We start from the raw sequence: 20658 nt of genomic DNA, 5'->3' as shown, positions 1-20658 counted from the left end.
TATCTCAATAAAACTAGAAGAAAACAACTTAAAGCACTTAGGACAATTGGGTCTCCGTTTACATTCTCAATTTTCTTTTAATTGCTATCCATTCTTTACTAATTAACCGGGTCTTTGATCTAGTTATGCAGTAAACAACCCAACTCTCTCCTTTCTCTCCATCAAACCCAGTTCACAAAATTCTATTAAATCCATCCCCTTTTTAGACTTCTCTGTCTCCGGGGCATCGCTGGGGAACGCTTAGAGGTTCATGCTCAAGGAGAAACTGGACTTACTGTTTAGCCAGACAGAACAGAGTGGGAGTAACAAAATGTGTGCCCAGCCCAGTTGCCCTTGAACCAGTGGTGAAATGTGGGGTGAGGGATTTCACCTCCATGGTGTGCATTTCTGAACCTGCAGTGGCTCCTCCCCAACCTGTGTGTTCCTCTAGTACATTTCATCTTCTAAAGACCTTGAGGACAAATCAGAGACGTGAATGTTTCAAGAACCACAGTGAAATGCTCACTCACCACCCGGAAGTGTGGCTCTTGATCAAGAGTTACAGGCAGAAAAAGTCATCCTTAAGTCTACCATCCTCTGAAAGTGCTTGTAACACGATTGTCTTTGTAACTACTTCCTTAAAAAGACTTCAACGCCCTTTATTAACCCAAACGATAGCTGAGAGGACAGGGACAGCACAGTAGCACCCCTTGAAATGTGGGTGGCATGTGCTTCCTGGAGGCTTTCAGCAGGCAAGCTGCTCTATCCCTCCAAAACTACCACAGACAAGCAGCTTCTCTGGTCACTGAGGCCAGCCTGAGAGTCCACTTAGGCTGAGGGTCAGCAGAGACCAGAGAGGTGTGGGCTGGTCAGAGCTGCTGTGGCCAAGAGAAGAAGGCAGGCTGGTCCAGGTAACAAAACCAAAGGTCATATACCAGGGCTGGGGGTGGGCACCCTTCAGCAGACCACGTGATCTGAGCCATATCTGTAGGCAGCAGGGAGCCAAGAGAATAGGCAGGGTCACAGAGCAGGAAGGAGACACAGCCCAACATGGGGAGCAGGGTAGACACGTTCAGAGGACCCAGGGAAGCCAGAAGCACACAAGACAAGGGTAGTGGTGGGAACAGCATGCGGCAGCAATAGCAGCAGGAAGATTTAGTGAGCATTGGGGGCAGCAAGTTAGTCAGACCTTTGACTTAACAACTGAACATGGACTAAATACGAAGACGGTCAGAACCGCAAGTATATGACTAGATGTATGCATATATTTAAAAGAATACAGACACGTGAGGAAAGTGGGCAGAAACGAGCAACAGGTGATGATAATCTGCACTGAAAACAGAACTCAGACACCGATCTAAGCCAAGATGCAAAACACCTGGTACAGAGCCTTACACTGAGTAGGTCCTCAATAAATAACGTTAAGTCCCTTTCTTTCACCGCTACCCCAGAGAAGGGACGCCCCCTCCCAGCTTCCTAAAGAACTATTGATATTATAAACTAGTATGAGCCTTGCCTACTTACCTGTTATGAAGGTCTAATTGCTTAGTAAAGCTGTTTATTTAGTCTATTTATCTGTATATCTGCTTCTATTTCACAGTGTATCCCCACTGTGCCATTTACCTGTTAATTTCTTGGCGTCTAAATTTCAAAGGTAAGACCTTATCAGGACCCACTGTACCGTCCACAGAAATTCGTAATTTGAATGCAGCCCTCGCCAAACCCCACCTGTGTCGTCCAGCCCCTAAAGTGTGCCCAGTCCAGGCAGGCACACGATTGGGGCCCAGAGGAGGCTCCTGCCCAGATGGCATTGTACTAAGGGGGCTTCTCAGCAAGGGCAATGACAGACCAGTGAAGCGTGGCCAGTGAAGCGAGTCCCTAGACGCAGCCCCTCCCGACGGGGCCAAGGCAAGCGGATCTCTCCCACGCCTGCCCACGTCTCCCACGGAGAAGTGGGTTCCCAGGTCAGCCCCGGCTCCGGGGAGCGCCCGGGCCGCTGTCCCGCGGAGAACTGCTGAAGTCAGGGTTACAACTCACCTTGGAACTGGGGCGCCAGACCTCCCGTAGGCAGGGCGTTCTCCCGCCACCCTCCAGCCGGTGACATCATGTGTTTAGGACTGAGTCTCTCCATAAAAGCAGCCCGCGGGGAGCCAGGAGCCCAAAGAACTGACGTGCTCGCCCTTGGCGCCCCGGCTGCGCGCACGAGGTCCCGGTGCGCGCCCAGCCGGCCCCAGCGCCGGAGCCAGAGAGAGAGAAGCCCAGCTGCCGGCAGCCCGCGCCCGCCTCCTGCCCGGGGCCCGAAGATGCCCCTCCGCAGCCTGCACGCGGCTGCCGTCCTCCTACTCGTGGTCTTAAAGGAACAGCCTTCTAACCCAACCCCACTCAACGGTAAAGTTTATTCTTTCCTAACAATCCCGAGCGATCAGCCACACCTGGGCAGAAGGATTTCCACGGGGCTCGTTAATGATAAAAATCATTTGGGGGAAGCGCGGAAGGACCTGCATGGTCTCAAATTAGCACATTTTTACAAAGGATGCTTCGTTTTCCCGTGGAATGCAGGATCGGCTCCGGTTGCCAGGGCGCACGTCGTCTTCGCATTAAAATATGTTTGTGTGTTCTCGGAGCACTGCCGCTCTGGAGAGGTGGTTTGGGAATTTGCTAACGGGGAGGAGAAACAGAACCGGGATTTCAAATATTGTGCCTCGATCCACGTGCATATGGTGGAGTGACCGGGGTGGTCTGGGCAGCCTCTTTACCAGGGAGGGTTTGCTCAGTGGTGGGTGCTTTTCTTTGAAGGAGAGGCTCTTTACCACTGTTTCACCTCCAAGTCAAAGGAATGATGCATCCCATCCTTAATCATTATTTTTCTCCAGAAGGGCTCTACTTCTGGTACGCGTGTGTGTGTACGTGCCCTCAGACGAGCATACACAGCTTATTTCTGAGTGTAATTAGGGCTTTGAACCCTGAAGGGCTGGAGGTTGGTGGTGCCCAGCCAGTAGCAGAAGGAGATGGAGGGGCCTCATCTGTAGGCTCAGTTCTGGGCAGTGAGTTGCAGAGAGCAGCCAAGGTCAGGGCTTTTGCCTGCCTCTCCACAGCTGGGTGAGCGCTTTTCTGGGGGAGTAGATGGTGATTTATGGAAACTTCCCGAGTAACGGATGGTGGCTCCTGCCCTTGACAGTTTGTCCCAAGTTGTACGGACATTTGTAGGTGTGACCATTCCTGGACCCAGGCTTGGTTGAAACACTTATAGAAGGGCCCAAAGTGACTAGAATGGCTGACAATCCATCCTCCCTGGCTGGGTGGTGGCAGTGGGAAATTGGTCCTGCTCAGTGGCATGAAAGCTGGAGCCCCCTCCCCTCAGAGGTCACGGTGCCCATGGGGCAGGGCAAGGGGAGGCAGGGGGAGCCTGGCTGTCAGCAGCTTTGCCATTCTTCTTAATTCAGCTCGAGTCCACGAGCTGGCATGAAATGCTGGGTAGTATCTTCCTCATCTGGTGGGGCAGAAGGTGGGTGGAAGAAAGTAGTTACAAAAAAGTGGAAAATAATTTATGAAACTGCAAACTTTGACACAGATTCCGCTCTGAAGAAAGCTGCCCTGAGACCCAAAGTTTGATTGACTTGAAAGAGCTCCAAGCTGCTCCAGGATGAGAGAGAAGCCCTTTACTGGCCCTCTTTCCTGAAAGCCTGTTACTCCCCTCGCTCTGGGGGCAGCTCGTCCTCCCCACTCTGCTTCTCTGACCTCCCATGCCCTCCTCTCCCTCCCCGCTTCTCCCAGTTGGGCTGGGGAAAGTTTTCAGTAAAAAATTTACTTTCACCCCACACTGAGGAGGCAGCCTGCTTACCCCTTGATTCTAAGAACACAGCTTTTAAAATTCTGTTATGCCTCAGGCAGGTTTCTTGGCTTTTTAATTGCCTCCAGGGACAAGGTCAAAGCAAAACTCACTGAGGTGTAAAGTGTCAGTATAAACCCAAGGTTTCAGGGTGGAGTGGGGTTAAGCTGGGCAACAGGGTGAGAGTGTGGTCCACCCTCCGCCTGGGGCACTTAAACTCCCAGCTTTTGGCACTGGGGAACATCAGGGTTAGGGAGGGAAGGGGCATAATAAGGTGAAGCCTTGCATCTTCCAGACATAACCTAGGAATTCTCAGTTGCCGTAGGGGAACATTTCAGTGAACTCTGCAGAGCCTGCTTTGCCTGAGCCTGGTGTGGAGAGCTGGGCAGCCTTGGGCTGCATGGACGTGGGTTCTAGCACCCAGGACAGGAAGCAGGCAGGGCCCTGAACCCCTGACCCGAATCTCTGTAAACATCATTTCCTCCGAAGGCACCCAGGACATTCTCCTTGCCCAGTATAAGCTGGGTCTGCAGGTTCTAACAGGCATCCAGCTGGGCCTCCCAAGGCTCCGGATAGAACAGATAACCTTCTTGGAAAGGGAACAGTGCTCTCAGGAAGCCACTGAGGTGTAACCGCAGGGGCCTTTGCCTGGCCTGCCTGTGAGGTCAGTTTAATTCTGTGAAGACCCTTGCCCCTAAAGCTAAAGGTGGGAAACCAGGAGGGGACATTTCCAAAAAGCAAAGGGGCACACTTCCTTTATAAAATCTTCCTGCTTTCAGTTCTGGCTGAACTGAATGAGCCAGGCTGGGCCCTGACCTTCATCCAATGACAACCCCTGACTCAGCCCACCCTCCCCTTCATTTTACCGTGCTTCTCCCCAGACTCCAGCTTCTGAGGCTCTCCAGGCACGGCCCTTTATACCCAAAGCGCCAAGTCCTGAGGGCCAAGCAGGTTCGCTCAGAGAAAGGAGGGCAGGAAAGACTGCTCTGATGCTGCTGCTTTTTAAGAACAACTCCCCAGTCCTGTGTCACCACCTGAGCCCTTACACTCCCTGATGCACTCGATCACACTGGGCCCTGAGCTTACCAGAGTATTATGCTGATACCTCATCTGAGGATGAGAGCTGCAACAACATGGAAACCACAGCTTAGCAAGCTTTGGGGAAAGTAGCAGAAGTTGTAGGTTATTAAGGCCATGATTTGATTTTGGGGCAGGTGCAATTAAAATTTCTGGCCAAGGCAGGACTGCTCAGAGGTAGCAGATGTTTTTCCTGGTGGCCTCCAGGATCACTGAGTGGCCTATGTCTCTCAGGGAAGCAGTGAGGACAAACTTCCCCGTTCTCTGTGAGGTTTTACAACCTGGGCCTCCAAGTGCTCTGCCTGCCTAAGTGGCAATCACCTGGCTTCCTTTGCCTCTGAAATCCATGATTCTATTTTAATAGAAGCCCTCAAACAGAACGCTGAGGGAAAATGTTCAGAAAAGAGGTTTGAAGTCTTCTGTAGCTTGGTTCCAAAGCCAGGCTGTTTTGTTCCTTTTCACTACTGTTTCGGTAAAAGGCTAGCAGTAAACTCGGGGGTCACATACAAGTTTGGGTTCCCCACAGTTCTGGATGTCTTCATCCAACTGCTAATTCAGAGGAGGTTAATTTGGGGACTATTAACTCCCATCCGGTCCATAGCAAGTTTCAGGGGGTCTGTGGGGCCCTGTGGACTTTCCCCTGTAAGCATCTTTGCTGCAAGCACTTTCGCTGCATAACTAATTGACCCATAAGGCAATTTTGCTGTAGAAAATAAAATAAAAGTAAAAGAGGGATATCAAGAGGGACATAATGAACAGAAACAGATTCACAGGTATAGAAAACAAACTTATGGTTACCGGCGGTAAAGGAGAGGGGAGGGATAAATTGGGAGATTGCGATTAACATAATACACACTACTATATATAAAATAACTAATAAGGACCTGCTGTATAGCACAGGGAACTCTACTCAATACTCTGTAATGACCTATATGGGAAAAGAATCTAAAAAAGAGTGCATATATGTATGTATAACTGATTCACTTTGCTGTACACCTGAAACTGACACACTGTAAATCAACTAAACTCCAATAAAAATTTTTTTAAAAAAGGACATAGTGAAACATAAGAAATTTTAAAAGACTTTATTGCAAAATACAAAATATTTGAATACATTTAAAATGTGTGTAGATACATGGCAATACTGTGCAAATAACTGATTTTATTTTGTGGGTTGTACCTAAGTATTTGTCTTCCAAGTCTTTCATTCATAGTATTTTATACCTTTTTCTTTCTTTCTTTTTTTTTTTTTTGGTTTGTTGATTCATCTCCTCATTCGGCAGTGCACTTTTTCATTCTCGCTAACATTTCTTCCTTCATTAAGAGAGGTATCAGTTTCCAAATACAGGGGTGCATGTTTGTACCTGAGCTTTGTGTTGCACTGTGAAAGCCTCTACCCTGTGGTGTATTCTTGGCATCTTGTCACATCTCTAGTGACAGATGTTTCAAAGTTCTGTGGGAAATGTTGGCTCATCTCTGCACCTTCGAGGCCCTCTGCCTCTTTCTCCTCCAACGTAGTGTGTTTCAAAATAAGAAACCAACTCTTGGGGGCAAATGATCGTCATCGGTCAGCTGGATAAAGCCATCAATAACATCACTAACTGGAAGAAATGCTAATGCGTTTCAACCAGTGGAAACCAAACTGTCAAACCAAAACTTTCAACTAGTTATTTGATCTTTCACAGAAAAATTGTCTTAATGCCAATTAATTATGCAGCAGCGAAGGTGTTTATGGCAAAGAAGCTTACGGTAAAAAAAACAAAACAAACAAAAAAACACCTAACATGGTTCTATGGACCTCCTGAAGTTGACTGTACATGAAATTTTCTGTGTGCAAGCTTATGGGCATTTTTAAAATTAATTTTTATTGGCGTATGGTTGCTTTACAATGTTGTGTTATTGGGCATTTTTAATGTGGAAAGGTCCATAGTACTGATCAAATACTCTAAGGGGTCTGGACTCCCCCCTCTACCCCAGAGATTGGGAAGGAGACTCAAAGATTCTCTAAGTTCGTGGGAAGTGATGGGAAATGTGGAGATACGCTTCTTAGCAGGCACTGATCTTCCGCTTCTCCTTGTGGACTTTCATTTTCTCATCTATAAAACGAGGTGTCGGGTTGCAGGCATGTGAAAGAGCCCTCAATCCATCTCTTCCAAAGTGGGATGTCAACAAATAATGCCTAAACCAAAGCAAATCATGAAGGCACAACATGGGCATGGTCTATAGAGATGAGATAATGCCAAGAGAATCATTTTAAAAGAATTCACAGTGGTTGCCATAGGGAGCAGGAAAGTGACTAGGGAGTGTCAGGGGACCAATATTTTTATTAAAAGCCTTATAGAACCATCTGACTCTTTAAACCATGTACAAGTGTAATCTGAAAAACTGCCAATTGAATTTGAAAATTAAAAAGACCGAGGCAAAGAAATGAAACAGAACAACAACAAAAAAATAGGACATTAAACCAGCTTACAAAGAAAAAACAAACAAAATCCTCTTTTCTCTTTTCAAAACCACCATTGGCTTGAGTAGGAAATGCCCAGTTGTGACAAGTGACTACCAGATGGTTTGGTCAGGTAAGTTTTACTGCAAATCATTCCCAAGAGAGAAAGGAGATGTGTCTTCCTCTTGCATCAGTACCCCGGTGGGCCGAGAATCTCAGAGGCACTGGGAGAAGCTGGGACAGAGGGACATAGGAGTTGAACAGTCTCCTCGTTGCGATGTGTCCCGAGACACGCTGAGTCTCAGTTTGGGGTCTCGGGCTCCTCCTGGAGATGAAGAGGGAGGTGTGCCAGCGGGTAATGAGAGCACAGCTCTGCAACGACTTTTTAAAAACTGAAGTATAGTTAATGTACAATATTGTCAGTTTCAGGTATACAGCAAAGTGATTCAGTTATACATATATCTATATATTCTTTTTCAGATTCTTTTCCCTTATAGGTTATTACAAGATAGTTCCCTGCATATAGTTCCCTGTGCTATACAGTAGGTCCTTGTTGGTTATTTGTGCAACGACTTTTTAAAAAATTTTTATTTTATATTGGAGCACAGTTGATTAAACAATGTTGTGTTAGTTTCAGGCGTACTATGCAATGACTTTTTAAAACTATGTTTTGCTGTCAGCACAGAGGACTTTTATGAGTGAAGGGTGTGGAGTGGGAAGTGATAGGTGACTTTCGTTACGTTGCTGGCAGGACCTCTCCTCCACATTGCCACTGCCCCTGGAATTCTAACTCAGATGAGGGCGGCAGCTTCCTCAAGGAAAAACTTTCCTTTGGGGATTAGTTTTCCCCTCTTTATGTACTGAGGTGAGCTCTTCTCCTGGCTGTGCTGTTAAGCGGGAAAAAGCAAGATGCAACACAGGGTTTCCCGTATGTCAACATTTGTGTGCAAAAAAGGCGGGGGGGACAGAATACAGACACCTGTGTGTGCAGTCACACTGTGCAAGTGTTCCCATCAGCTGGTGAAACTGACTAAGTCTAATGAAGCAGGGAGTTCGGGTGGCGGGAATCACTTTCACTGTGTACCTCTTGGTGGCTTTTGAGTTTTGAGCCTTGTGACTTTATTACCCATTCAGGTGATGAAATTTGGCTTCTCTAAGATATATGGGAGGCTTCTGATCAAGAAGCCCCCTCCCTAACCCCTGGGCCCCTGCACAAAATCACTGCCTTGTGCTTTGTCTCCCCTGGGAGCACAGTTGCTCTGAGAAGCAGTTGTTCTGACATAGACTCTGAAAAAGGTTTTTGGTTTTTTTTCTAATTAAAAAAATTTTTTTTCTTACAGTTTCATTGAGATATACTTGACACACAGCACTGTATAAATTTAATATGTACGGTATAATGATGTGACTTACATATATCATGAAATGATTATCACAATAAGTTTAGTGAACACCCATCATCTCATATAGGTACAAAATTAAATAGAAAAAAATTTTTTCCTTCTGATGAGAACTCTTAGGACTCTCTTTTTTTTTTTTTTTTTTTTTTTTTTTTTTTTTTTTTTTTTTTTGCGGTACGCGGGCCTCTCACTGTTGTGGTCCCGTTGCGGAGCACAGGCTCCGGACGTGCAGGCTCAGCGGCCACGGCTCACGGGCCCAGCCGCTCCGCGGCATGTGGAATCTTCCTGGACCGGGGCACGAACCCGTGTCCCCTGCATCGGCAGGCGGACTCTCAACCACTGCGCCACTAGGGAAGCCCCTCTTAGGACTCTCTTAACAATTTTCACATGTAACGTCCAGCCATGTTAATTATACTTAGCATGTTGTACATCACATCCCTAGTACTTATTTATAACTGGAAGTTAGTACCTTTTGGTCATCTTCATCCAACTCCCCCTGCCCTCACCCACTGCCTCTGGTAGCCACAAATAAGATCTCTTTTTCTATGAGTAAGTTTGTTTGTTTTTGAAGTATATTGACCTACAACACTATGTTAGCTCCTATAATACAACATAGTGATTTTTTTCTATATAATTAAAATATGTCACCATCCAAGGATATTAGTTATTGACTATATTCCCCACACTGTACATTTCATATCAGTGAATCATTTATTTTGCAACTGGAAGCTTGTACCTCTTACTCTCCATCACCTATTTCTATCCTCCCTCCATGCACCTTTCCTCTGGAAACCACCTATTCTCTGTATCTCTGTTTCTTTTGTTAGGTTTGCTCATTTGGTTGGATTTTTAGATTCCACATATACGTGAAATCATACAGTATTTGTCTTTCTCTACTTATTTCACTTAGCATAATACTCTCTAGATCCAGCCAGCGTTGTCACAAATGGCAAGATTTAATTCTTTTTTATGGCGGGGTAATATTCCATATATATATCCATGGAATATACATATATATCTCAGTTCTTTATCCATTCACCTATTAATGGTCACTTGGGTTGCTTCCATATCTTGACTATTGTAAATAATGCTGCAATGAACATAGGGGTGCATATATCTTTCCTAATTAGTGTTTTTGTTTTCTTTCGATAAATATCCAGGAGTGGAATTGCTGGATCATATGGCAGTTCTGTTCTTAATTTTTTTGAGCAACCTATAGATCAATACTGTTTTCCATAGTGGCTGCACCAATTTACATTCCCACCAGCAGTGCCTAAGGATTCCCTTTTCTCCATGTTGAAAAAGTCTGAAGTTCCGGGCATTCACCTCCTTTTAATTTCACCCATTTAAAAATAAAATCTGTCATGTTTTCTCTAACTTGTTCAAGCTCAGTTGTACTTACTTGCTTTTTTTCTTTTTCTTCTCTGCAGGATCCAAGTGGACCTATATAGGTAAGTAGAGATCTTAAATACTTTTTTGAGGAGATGACTATTTAATGAGAAAGTCAGAAACTTCTTGATCTTTAGAGGTTATTTTGGGGGATTGGGGAGAGCAGTTCTGGTATTGTTAAAAGAGGGCACAATGTCCTCTCTGAAGACTTGCTCCACACAGGTCTCAGACAGCTCTTTCTCCAAGGAGCTGAGCCTGCTTTGTGCATTTGAACTGCAAGTCACAGTGTAAGGCTTTCAGATTCCTGCAAACCACCCAGGTGAGGATGCCCAGGTTACCTTCAGACTGCAAGGGCCCTAGGCAGGAGAGTGCCCTTCTCCTCTGTAGGACATTTATTCTACAGTAAACAAAGAATAAAGGGCTCCTTTCTGAAAGTTAGGCTCAGGCCCGAAAACTTAAGCTGCCAGTGTGTCTAGAATTAACGTCTCGTTGCCGTGTTTGTAAGCAAGCAGTGGACCAAGCAGTAATGGTCCGTCCTTAGTGAAAGAGGAATGCTTGTCTTAAATGGAGAGACAGGGACATCAAGTGTGCAAAAAGGTTTCGAGATAAGCAGCTTGAAATCGGCTTAGCTCATGTATTGCAATGAATGGGAAATTTGGTCATCAGCTGGAGTGGGGATGGGGGTCAAGCTCTAGGGTCCACTGGCAAGCACAGGAATGTTAATAATGACTTGTTTGGGACTGAGTGACGAGGGATGTGCAAAGAGAGATTGTTATGGGGAGCAGGAGGGTGGAACTGGCCTCACTGGCACAGGAGGGGTGGTGACAGGCAGGGAAGTTGATTACTACAGAGGAAGCAGAATCCAGAGAAAGATCTGACTTGGATTTGCTAGTTAGCCTTTGGATGTTTGTTAGCCCGAGAGGCAGAGAAAAGTCCCTGAGCTAATCAACCAGCTACCTCCAGGCCAAGGTCTCTTTGGCTCTAGCATTGCATGGCTCCACTGCTACTAACATCCCTTACGTACTTATTATGGGCAAGGCACGTTGCTAAGTGGGTGGGTAATTAGAAGCATAGGCTGTGGTCTGTAGATGGGAATTACTTAAAGCTCACAATTCCAAGCAGAATATACTAGGTAATAATAGCAGATAACAAGTAAACGATTCAGTGCTCTGACGGTTCAGAGGAGGACGAGAGTGCTAGGGCTAGATGGTCAAGGAAGGCTTCCTGGAGGAAGAGGATTTTCAACCGGACCTTGGAGGTTGGGGAGGATTCAGTATGATGGGAAGGAAGTGCTATTGGCCAAGTTGATGATGGTTATCACATGAATGGAGGCAAGAACGAGCAAGATGGCATTTGAGGGAAAACATGTAGAGAAGTCGTTACAGGGGAGGGATGGACTCTAAGGTCAGAAAGATAGGTTGGGTCATGTATTAAAAGACTGCAGCAGGTCTATAAGTAAGGATGCTGGCCCATCTCCCATCTCCAAGCTATGTTGTTAAATGAAAAAAGCCAAGTATAGTGTGTATATGTGGCACCATGTGTGTACAATGTAACTTTGTGTTTGCACAGAATTTTTCTAGAAGGATTCAGGAGAAACTGAAACAGTAATGGCCCCTGGAAAGGAGTACTGAGGGACTAGGGGTCAGCTCTGGAAGGGAAGAGTTACTTTTCACTGTCTGTAAAGTTTGAATGTTTATCCTGTGCTTGCCTTACCAAAAAATGCAAAATAAAACAAAATACTAAAAAAAATTCTTTTCAACAATATTTAGCTAATACTTTAAATTATCCCAAAATACAGAGAGAAAAACATGAGACACAGCAGGCCTTTTTTTTCTCCCCAAAAAACACTAACATTGTGCAACAGGAAGGCACTGTTGCTGTTTTAAAGGCCTATATTAGACTTTCTACTAATGGCACCAACCACAGGGTTACTGTGAGGATCGAATGGTGAGACCCATGTGAAACGGGCTGGCATAGTATTGATACTTGTCCTACAGTAAGCACCCAATAAAAGTAGACTATGACTATTATCAAGATACACTGTTTTCTTGGAATAGATTTTTACTTCTCTCAAAAATAATAATAGTTTTGTGTCTACACGTTTTCTTAATATGAGAAGGCAATTTGACACCTGTGTATCTCATCATTATTTTTTGGAGTTGAATGTTATTTCCCTCACTACCACAAATAAAAGCTTCATGTATGTCCATCTTTTGGTAACATGTTGTTAAAGCTATAATGATTGCATTGTGTCAACAGTATTCTATTATATTGAGAGTGTTGTATGGACTTCTCTAAGGTGAATATATTTCATTAATAAATATTGTTCTAAATTAAAAAAAGAATCAGGGGCAGCATGGAGGGGGAGGCCAGGCTCTTCCCACTTTGTCCCATGGGTGGAGGGGCGGGGCAGGGGGTAATTTGCATTTTAAGAAGAGTAGGGGGTGGTAGGTGGTGCAAGAGGAAGGATGGGAGGGAGGCCGGAAGGTGTTTGGCCTTTGAAGAAACCCCATTCTGTGTCTTAACGTCCAGTTTACAGTGGCGGCAGTAAGAGGGAGGGGTAGGGCAAGAGACCTGACAAAGGAGGAATCGGTGCAGTCTGGGGATCAGGGCCCCTTGGGCAGGTTCAGTGTGTGGGAGGAGACAGGAGCAGTGTAGGCACGGAAAGAAGGCGGGACCCAAGTTCTGGACCTTATTCCATATGGTCTGGAGGAAGCACGTGAGCCCTCGGAGTCTTGCTTTCTCCCCATCTGTGACCTGGGGAAGGGGTTGTCCAGATCAGTGTTCCTCAAGCTATGGCTTGGGCTCACCTGCATCAGAATCATCTGGAATGCCTTCCAGATATACAGATTTCTGAGCCGCAGCCTGGATCTGGGGGAGGGAGGGAACCTGAAAAACCTGTCTCTTTCAGGTGATTCTTATGCATTCTCTTAGAGAACCTCTGACCAGATGGTTCCCAAGACCTTTCTAGCCTGAGTCAGAGGTAACTTGCCCCACACCTCTTCTACTGGTTTCCCAGGTGAGTGGAGACACAAGTCACGTCTCCCTTCGTCTACGGGACAGCGCCCCTGGGCAGGCAAGGAAGTTACGGAGAGCAGAGAGACACGGTGTCAAGAAGGTGTAGGAGGAAAATCTTACTGCCACTTAGGCATGACATGGTGCTCCCCAAGGGAGGGCCCTTCTGTCCAGCCATACCGACCAATCCAGAAGCACTTCTCCCTGACCATTAGCGCTGGCCAGCCCTCTGTCCCTCCTGAGTACAGTTAGAGCAGCTCTTTGCTGAGGAAGCAGAGGGCAGAGTCTAAAGATGCATGGCATGCATGGGGGCGAGCACAGAGGCAAACCTGGTTTCTTATTAGTGAAAATGAGCACACGTGATGTGCAGTCAGGTCGGTGGGGGCCAGTGAAGGAGGCAAACAGGTCCAGGCTGGCAGCTGGCACTTGTGCTTGGAGTCACACAAGTAAACAGAGAGCCTGGCATAGGTGCCAGGGGGGAGAGGGGAGAATGGTTTCCAAACAATACAGGCTGCATCGAATGGGGCAAGTCCAACCCAAGGCCACATGCTGGTTTTCCCAGGACGCAGACCTCAGCTACTTTTCACATAGATGCCGCTGAGTCATCCTACTCGCGGGCCTCTCGCTTCCAGGAACACATGATAGGACTTCTAGAAGCACACGGAAAGAGAACTTGAGCCCCATCCCCCCTCCACACTGAGTCACCAGGCTAACCTCCCAGGTGGCCCCCTGCAGACAGGAGGACCATCTGGTAGCCAGGATGGAGCCAGCCCTGCCCCTGAGTGCTCCTCCCGGGTGGCTGGAGCAGCAGCTGGGTATGCGTTGGCATGTGCTGGGTCAGTGCCCTACCCCCTGCAATCAGGCCCAATTCAATCCTGCTGAGCCACCAACTCTGAAATGGAGGGCAAGTGCAAGTCAGGCTGACACGTGAGAGAAGGCTGAACTCCAGTCTGCTCAAGTGCATCTATGCTGTTAGAAGGCAGGGTAGCGGTTGCCCTTGGGGTGCAGAGGTGACTAGAAGGAGGGCATACTGGTCACGTTTCGTCCCTTGACATGGGTGCTGTGTTCAGTTTGTGAAAATCCATCAAGCTGTTCACTTACGATACGTGCACTTTTCTGTATGTATGTTATATTCAATAAAAGAGTCAAAAAATTCCAGCTGGCTGGGAGAGTCATCCTTACCCCAATAGATTTTTCAGCCCTCCCACAAGAAACAACCAAAAAACCCTCAGCGTGTTCCAAATAACAGAGCAACCAAAAGGAGTGACTGTATTGAAGCTAACGACCCAAGAATGCATCATGTGAGCAGAGAACGGACGTGGGGCTCCATCCCAGAGGATGCCAGACACTGCTCTGGTGCTCCTCCAATGTGAGCTAGTTCAGAAACAGACAAATACCACTGTTCATTATTTGGGAGAAATAAGACAAACGGTCATGGGAGATGAGATGTAAGGGGAAGAGGAAGCCAGCCCCCTGCTCCTGGCAGGTGAACGAGTCCCACTTCTCCCCAAGTCAGGGTCTCGCAAGGCATCCACCAGATCAGCCCCTCCATCCCACATCAGGGACTCTGGAAAGATGGCAGCTTAGCCTGGTGGTGCCGGGCACTGGGCTTGGAGGCCCTCCTGCCCAGCTTCTCGGTCCTGGGCTCTGTCAGGACTCCCTGTGACCAGGCACTGCCACCGGATTCCTTAACTGCTCTCCTTTCTCCCAGACAACAGACTCTCTGTCTTAAAGAATTTCCTTTGGGAATTAGGAAGGGATCCTCCATTGGGGCGAACCTCATTGGTTCTCCAGGCTCCCACCTCCACCCCCTTCTGTCCTGAATCTGCTGGAATATTAAGTAACTATAAACAAACTATCTCTGGGGTTCGGGACATCCTTCCCAAGCTACAACAAGACATGGAGCACATGCAAGGAAGCTAGGAAGCTTTACTTTTGTAGTAGGCAAAGGCACCGTGTGACCTTCACACTCAAAGGCAGTATAAAAAACAGATTAGGGCTTCCCTGGTGGCGCAGTGGTTGGGAGTCCGCCTGCCGATGCAGGGGACACGGGTTCGTGCCCCCGTCCGGGAAGATCCCACGTGCCGCGGAGCGCTTGGGCCCGTGAGCCATGGCCGCTAGGCCTGCGCGTCCGGAGCCTGTGCTCCGCAACGGGAGAGGCCGCAACAGTGAGAGGCCCGCGTACCGCCAAAAACAAAAAAACAAACAAGCAAAAAAAAATTAGAGCTAAAGGGAGAACTTAAAACAGCAGTTAGGGAGCATGTGCAATTAATAGGCTGATTTTATTAAGGAGAACTGTCGTCTTTACCAGAGGTAGAGAGGCCTGGCCAACTCACAATACCCCAGAGACTTCTTCCCCGTTCCCATTGCCATCCCGAGGATGAAGGACAAGAGGCACAAAGCACTCTTACGGGAAAGAGGGAGAGAGAACAAAAAAGGCCAGAACATGTTTTTCATACCAGGGAACTGAATCCCTAACCACTGTGTCTTGGGGATTTCCCTTGAGGCTTAGCAATCCAACCCGCTGTGATTTATTAAATCTGTGCTATAGTTCCAGTTACTTCTAATTGAAGTTGTGACATCCAGGGTCTGCCTGGATGTGATGTGGTCTACCCACTCGTCATTATTCCTCATCTTTCCTGAGTTGCAGGATTGAGGTTTGTGTGTTCTGGAGGATCTTGGCCTGTAGCTGCCCAAATGCCTGCATTTTCGTGTTCACAGCTGGCCTTACCAGCTGGGTGAAAAGCTAGGGAAGCTAGCATTTGTTCCTAAAGGCCGGTGTAGTGTCATGGGGGGCGAGGGACGGGTGAGACAGAAAACCAGGAGGAAGAAGTAGGTAGTGTACAAAGCCCAGAACCAGGCAGACCTCCTGGAAATAGCAGCTAGGCCATTTTCTGGATAAATGGTCTTAGGAAAGTAACAACCTCTCTGGACCTCGCTTTTCTCAGCTACAAAATGGGAGCAGTAATAGCATCTACCTCAGTGGCACCTGGATGGGCAGCACCAACATCACCTGGGGCTCGGGATGCCCTTCCCAAACACTCAGAACTACAAGCGAAACTCATGGGAGTAGCCTGGGAGGAAAAACCCAAACCCTTCACCTCCTGTTCTTTTAGCAGCAAGAAAAGCACCATATATGACTCTGTTAGAAATGCAAATTCTCGGGCCCAGCCCAGATTTCCCTCCAAGTCAAAAACTCTGGGGCTGGGCCCAGCAGTCTGTTTTAACAAGCCCATCAGGTGATTCTGATACACACTCAAGTTTGAGAAACTCTGCTTTGCTTCAGAGTCATGGCGAGGATTAAACAATACACAGAAGCAGGCTCACAGTACCTGGCGAACAGTGAGCACGTGTAGCTAATCATCTTCTTTCCCTCCACTCTACAGAGTTATGGTGGAATTCTATTAGCTAATAGATGGGAAAGTGCCTGGTAAACTCCACAATACCAAACAAACCTGAGTTTTGTTAGAAAGGATCTACTTCTTCGTGCTTTTCTGAACTGCCTGAGTTTTTAACAGTGAGGAGGTATTCTTTTCATATTCTGAACAAACAAAAGGAGTTTCCCTTGTGAGAAAACAAGTGATTGAGCAAAAAACCCCAAGGGTGCCAAGCCCTTGTCCCACGGGCCTCACAGGCCAGAAAGTTCTTCCCAGCCTTGTCCTTCGGACCAGGGGTCGAGCTGGAGCTCATCACCCGGGCACTTTCCTGGCATCTAGGCACCAGATATCTGGTCCCATAGCCGTGGTCACCTCAGCCATGCAGCTGGTCACTGGAGCATGCCCTGCCTCCCTGCCCAGCCCATGGGGGCACGGTGCTACTCCCCCTGAGCCTCTGGGCTGAGCCTTGATTTAGGGTTCAGGAGTGGAGCTGGGAAGAAATCTGGGGCTGGGCTACTAGGGCTCTGAGCCACGTAAGTCCACCCCGTGCAGGGACTGTCACCCACCTGGGGCAGAGACAAGCCTTGGAACTGCGGGCTGAGAGTTGGCTGGCGAGAGCTGGGAGCGGGTCCTGCCAGGGTCTCTGTCAAGCCTCTGGCTGTGCTCAAACTTGCCCTCTCTGCTTCATGCTGGTCTCAAGCCCCAGGCATTCAGGTGAGGGCAGGGCACAGCCCTCCAGAAGCCAGTTAAAGCCCTTGGCAGCCCATTCCCAGCACGGGGAGAGAGAGGAGCCTGTGGGGTAAACCAGCTTAGAAGAAAGATTGAAAGCAAAAAGGCTGAATTCAGAGCAGGTGTGTGAAGGCGCCCCGGGCAGAGACTAGAAGGTCTTGTTTTCCATGGAGAATGGACCAGAGATTGTCTCAGCAGGCTCCACGTCTCCTTGAAGGGAGCAGGGGCCCTCTCTCCTGGTCTGTTACTGTCTTCCTCTGCAGGGGAGGCCACAGGGGTGAAGGGTGCAGGCACGACTGCGGAGCCCAAGAGCACAGCCAGACTCTTCCCAGGGTCACACCGCATGGCCAAGAAAGAGAGCCAGGGAGTGTTCTAATTTCATACTTTTACATGTAGCTGTCCAGTTTTCCCAGCACCACTTATTGAAGAGGCTGTCTTTTCTCCACTGTATATTCTTGCCTCCTACCAAACGTAAAATAGCTAGCTAGTGGGAAGCAGCTGCATAGCACAGGGAGATCAGCTCGGTGCTTTGTGACCACCTAGAGGGGTGGGATAGGGAGGGTGAGAGGGAGGGAGATGCAAGAGGGAAGAGATATGGGGATATATGTATACGTATAACTGATTCACTTTGTTATAAAGCAGAAACTAACACACCATTGTAAAGCAATTATACTCCAATAAAGATGTTAAAAAAAGAGAGAGAGAGAGAGCCAGGACCTGCTGTGGACAAAGACGGTATTTCATTGATTCTCAGATGCAACTTTTTTATTTTAGCATCTCTGTAAGTGGGATATATCTTATAATCCACGGCATCTAGAAGCAATGAAATATGGTAACTGTTCCACAAATACTCACCAAGAAGCACCCTGTTACATGCTAAGAGCACAGAGAAAGGAGCTGAAATGATTTAACTGATCAACAATTAAACAGTGACACAGGAGGGGCAAGAAAATGTAAAAATAATGGCTAGTACACATGCTGTCCAACATAGCATATAGGAATGATGGGGAATCATATTAGATTTTGAACTGTAACTTCTTTCAATTTTCAGTCAAGCCACAGTTCACTTACACTTTTTAGTGGTGTTGGACCAGTATGACAAGTATTTGTAAACAAAATAAATTAGGTGCTTTTTTTTTTTGGCTGAGCCACATGGCTTGTGGGATCTTAGTTCCCTGACCAGGGATTGAACTGGGCCACGGCAGTGAGAGCACCGAGTCCTAACCACTGGACCACCAGGAAATTCCCACAGGGCTCTTTTTCTTCCCCTTTTTTTAATTCACAAAAGTATTCCTTTAAGGAACAAGCTTTCCAACGACCTGGCAAGCATTTAATTTTTGCCAACCAGGAAGGAACAAATACGAGCTGCCACCTCCTCATGTCCATAAAGGTTGACTCAGAACTGACGTAACTGTCCTGTGTGACAGTTCTGTCATTGTTAGAGATTTCAGTAGTTAAAATGGGAAACAGAAGCTTAGGTTATTTTCCTTATCAAAACTATGTTCCTTGGAGCCACAATATTATGATGGTTTTCGTGCTCTTGTACATTGGATGTCTTAGGCTGAGTGCAGTTTAAGGGATCCTTTCTAATTACAGGAAGGTACTTCTTTCCTTCAACACTGTGATCTGACCTGTGACAAATCTGTACTATACACTGTGTAAATGGCTAACAAGTCAATCGCAAACCAACTGAATGTACAAGTCTTAGTGCTGGTGCTGAAATCTCTTCAGAATAGTCATCATGATCTCAAAGTTTGTTTCAAAATTTGTAAGCATCAAGTGTCAATCAAAACTGAAGATGAAACACTAATGAATGTTGAATTCTCATGCTTTAGGTGGACTTCCTTATTAGAGTTTTTGGTTCTCTGCTATTTTTACCGTACTGTCTCATTTAAATTTCCTACATGCTAAATTCATTTGTGCGATTGAAATAAAACTGCAGTATTAAAAAAAAAAAGAACTGGTGTGACTCTAAATAAAATGGCTCATTTAGCTCATCTTAACTTTTTAAATGATTTTGTAATCATTAACTTGTGACTAGATCAGCTGTATGACTTCTGGGTGAATAGGAGACCCATGTAGATCTCGTAAGGATGCCCGTGGTTAGCTTCAGGGCAAATGGTCATGCTGCCCCCACCTTTTGGGACAGTTGGCTCAGAAAGGGCTCCTTGGTTATGATGAGGGTGAGATTTGCTTATAGCAGGGAATGGTGACACTGGCAAATGGTGCCTGGTGCTTTTGTAGGGAGGCCCCTCCTTGGTACTCCATCTTCTGGGAACTGCATGAGAAGTGAAGAAAGGAGAAAAGGTGACTGTGAAGGTTGTGGAACAAAGAGGTTTTGTAGCAGGTCTGAGGCAGTCATGCAAATGACTGTTTCCCCTTTTGGCTTTGGCCACCAGGAAGCCCAGAGGCAAACTGGTGATTCCAACTTGAGTGACTGTCTATTCTCCTATGACCTGCAAATCTAAAGGTTCTTCACTGATAGTGCCCTTCTAGTTTATAGGTAGTTTTCATGATCCTGAGCCAAAATGTTATACAAATAAATTTCTGGAATTATTACCTAGAAGGGACCTGAGAGTAATGGTACCCTACACATGCATCACTCTTTTATTCTGCCCTCCTCCATGGATACCATTGTTTAAAAGGTTTAACAAATTATTAATGAAATAGTTAGTTCTCCCATTTGTTATTAATCAAAGACAGATCTGAAAACCAATCAAAGTTTTTAGTTAGCCCAAGATAAGGATTCACATTTATTCCATAAACATTTATAGAGTAAATACAAAATGCCAAGTATTAGGCTAGGTGCTGAGGAAATGATGAATAAGGCATGAATAAGACTGAGAATCTGGGAGGAGACAGTGAATTAGGCCTTACAAAGCAGAGACATGAAGCACAGAAAAGAGTGCCCTCACCTAGTGTCTTGGGAAAGGATTAGAGAAGGCTTCCTGGAGGAGGTGATGTCTAAGCTGAGACCTGGAGGACACGTAAGAGCTAGCCAGGCAAAGGGCAGGGGTTGAAAGAGCCTTTGGGGTTAAGGGACAGACTGTGCAATGATCACCTAGGTTGGCAGGTTCTGGGCACTACCAGGGACCTCAGTGAGGAGCGCAGGGGCTGGGGAGATGGACCAGGGCCAGAGTGAGGGGCCCGTGAGCTGGCTGAGGAGTTGGGACCTCATTCTGGAGACAGCAGGGGGACAGCTGGAGCGTTCTAGGTGGAAAGCTGAGATAAGCCTTTTAGAAGGATCATTGTGGCTACAAAGTAAAGAGTGAATTGAGTGTGAAACACGGAAGGAAGAGGGCCAGATGCAGAAGAGGGGCATAGGGGTCTGAACCACGGGAGGGGCAATGGGGGTCCTGACCTGTTGATATAACTCAGCCAGAAACGTTAAGACATCTAATGTTGCAACTGGCAGGAGCAGCC

General features: G+C 46.9%; 1 protein-coding gene across 3 annotated transcripts in view; it reads left to right on the top strand.

Moving 5' to 3' along the window:
• Positions 1–2282: 2282 nt before the first annotated feature.
• The window catches only part of CA12 (carbonic anhydrase 12), a 59661-nt gene continuing 41285 nt past the window's right edge, over positions 2283–20658 (top strand). For all 3 annotated transcript variants that reach the window (XM_007467208.1, XM_007467207.1, XM_007467206.1), the window contains exons 1-2: positions 2283–2367; positions 10156–10176. In XM_007467208.1, the coding sequence (XP_007467270.1) occupies positions 2283–2367; positions 10156–10176 (106 nt within the window). The remainder of the gene's footprint in view (positions 2368–10155; positions 10177–20658) is intronic.

This window comes from Lipotes vexillifer, unplaced genomic scaffold, assembly GCF_000442215.2.
Source record: "Lipotes vexillifer unplaced genomic scaffold, Lipotes_vexillifer_v1.1 scaffold1654, whole genome shotgun sequence".
Lineage (NCBI taxonomy): Eukaryota > Metazoa > Chordata > Mammalia > Artiodactyla > Lipotidae > Lipotes > Lipotes vexillifer.
This window is presented reverse-complemented; position numbering and strand designations above follow the sequence as displayed.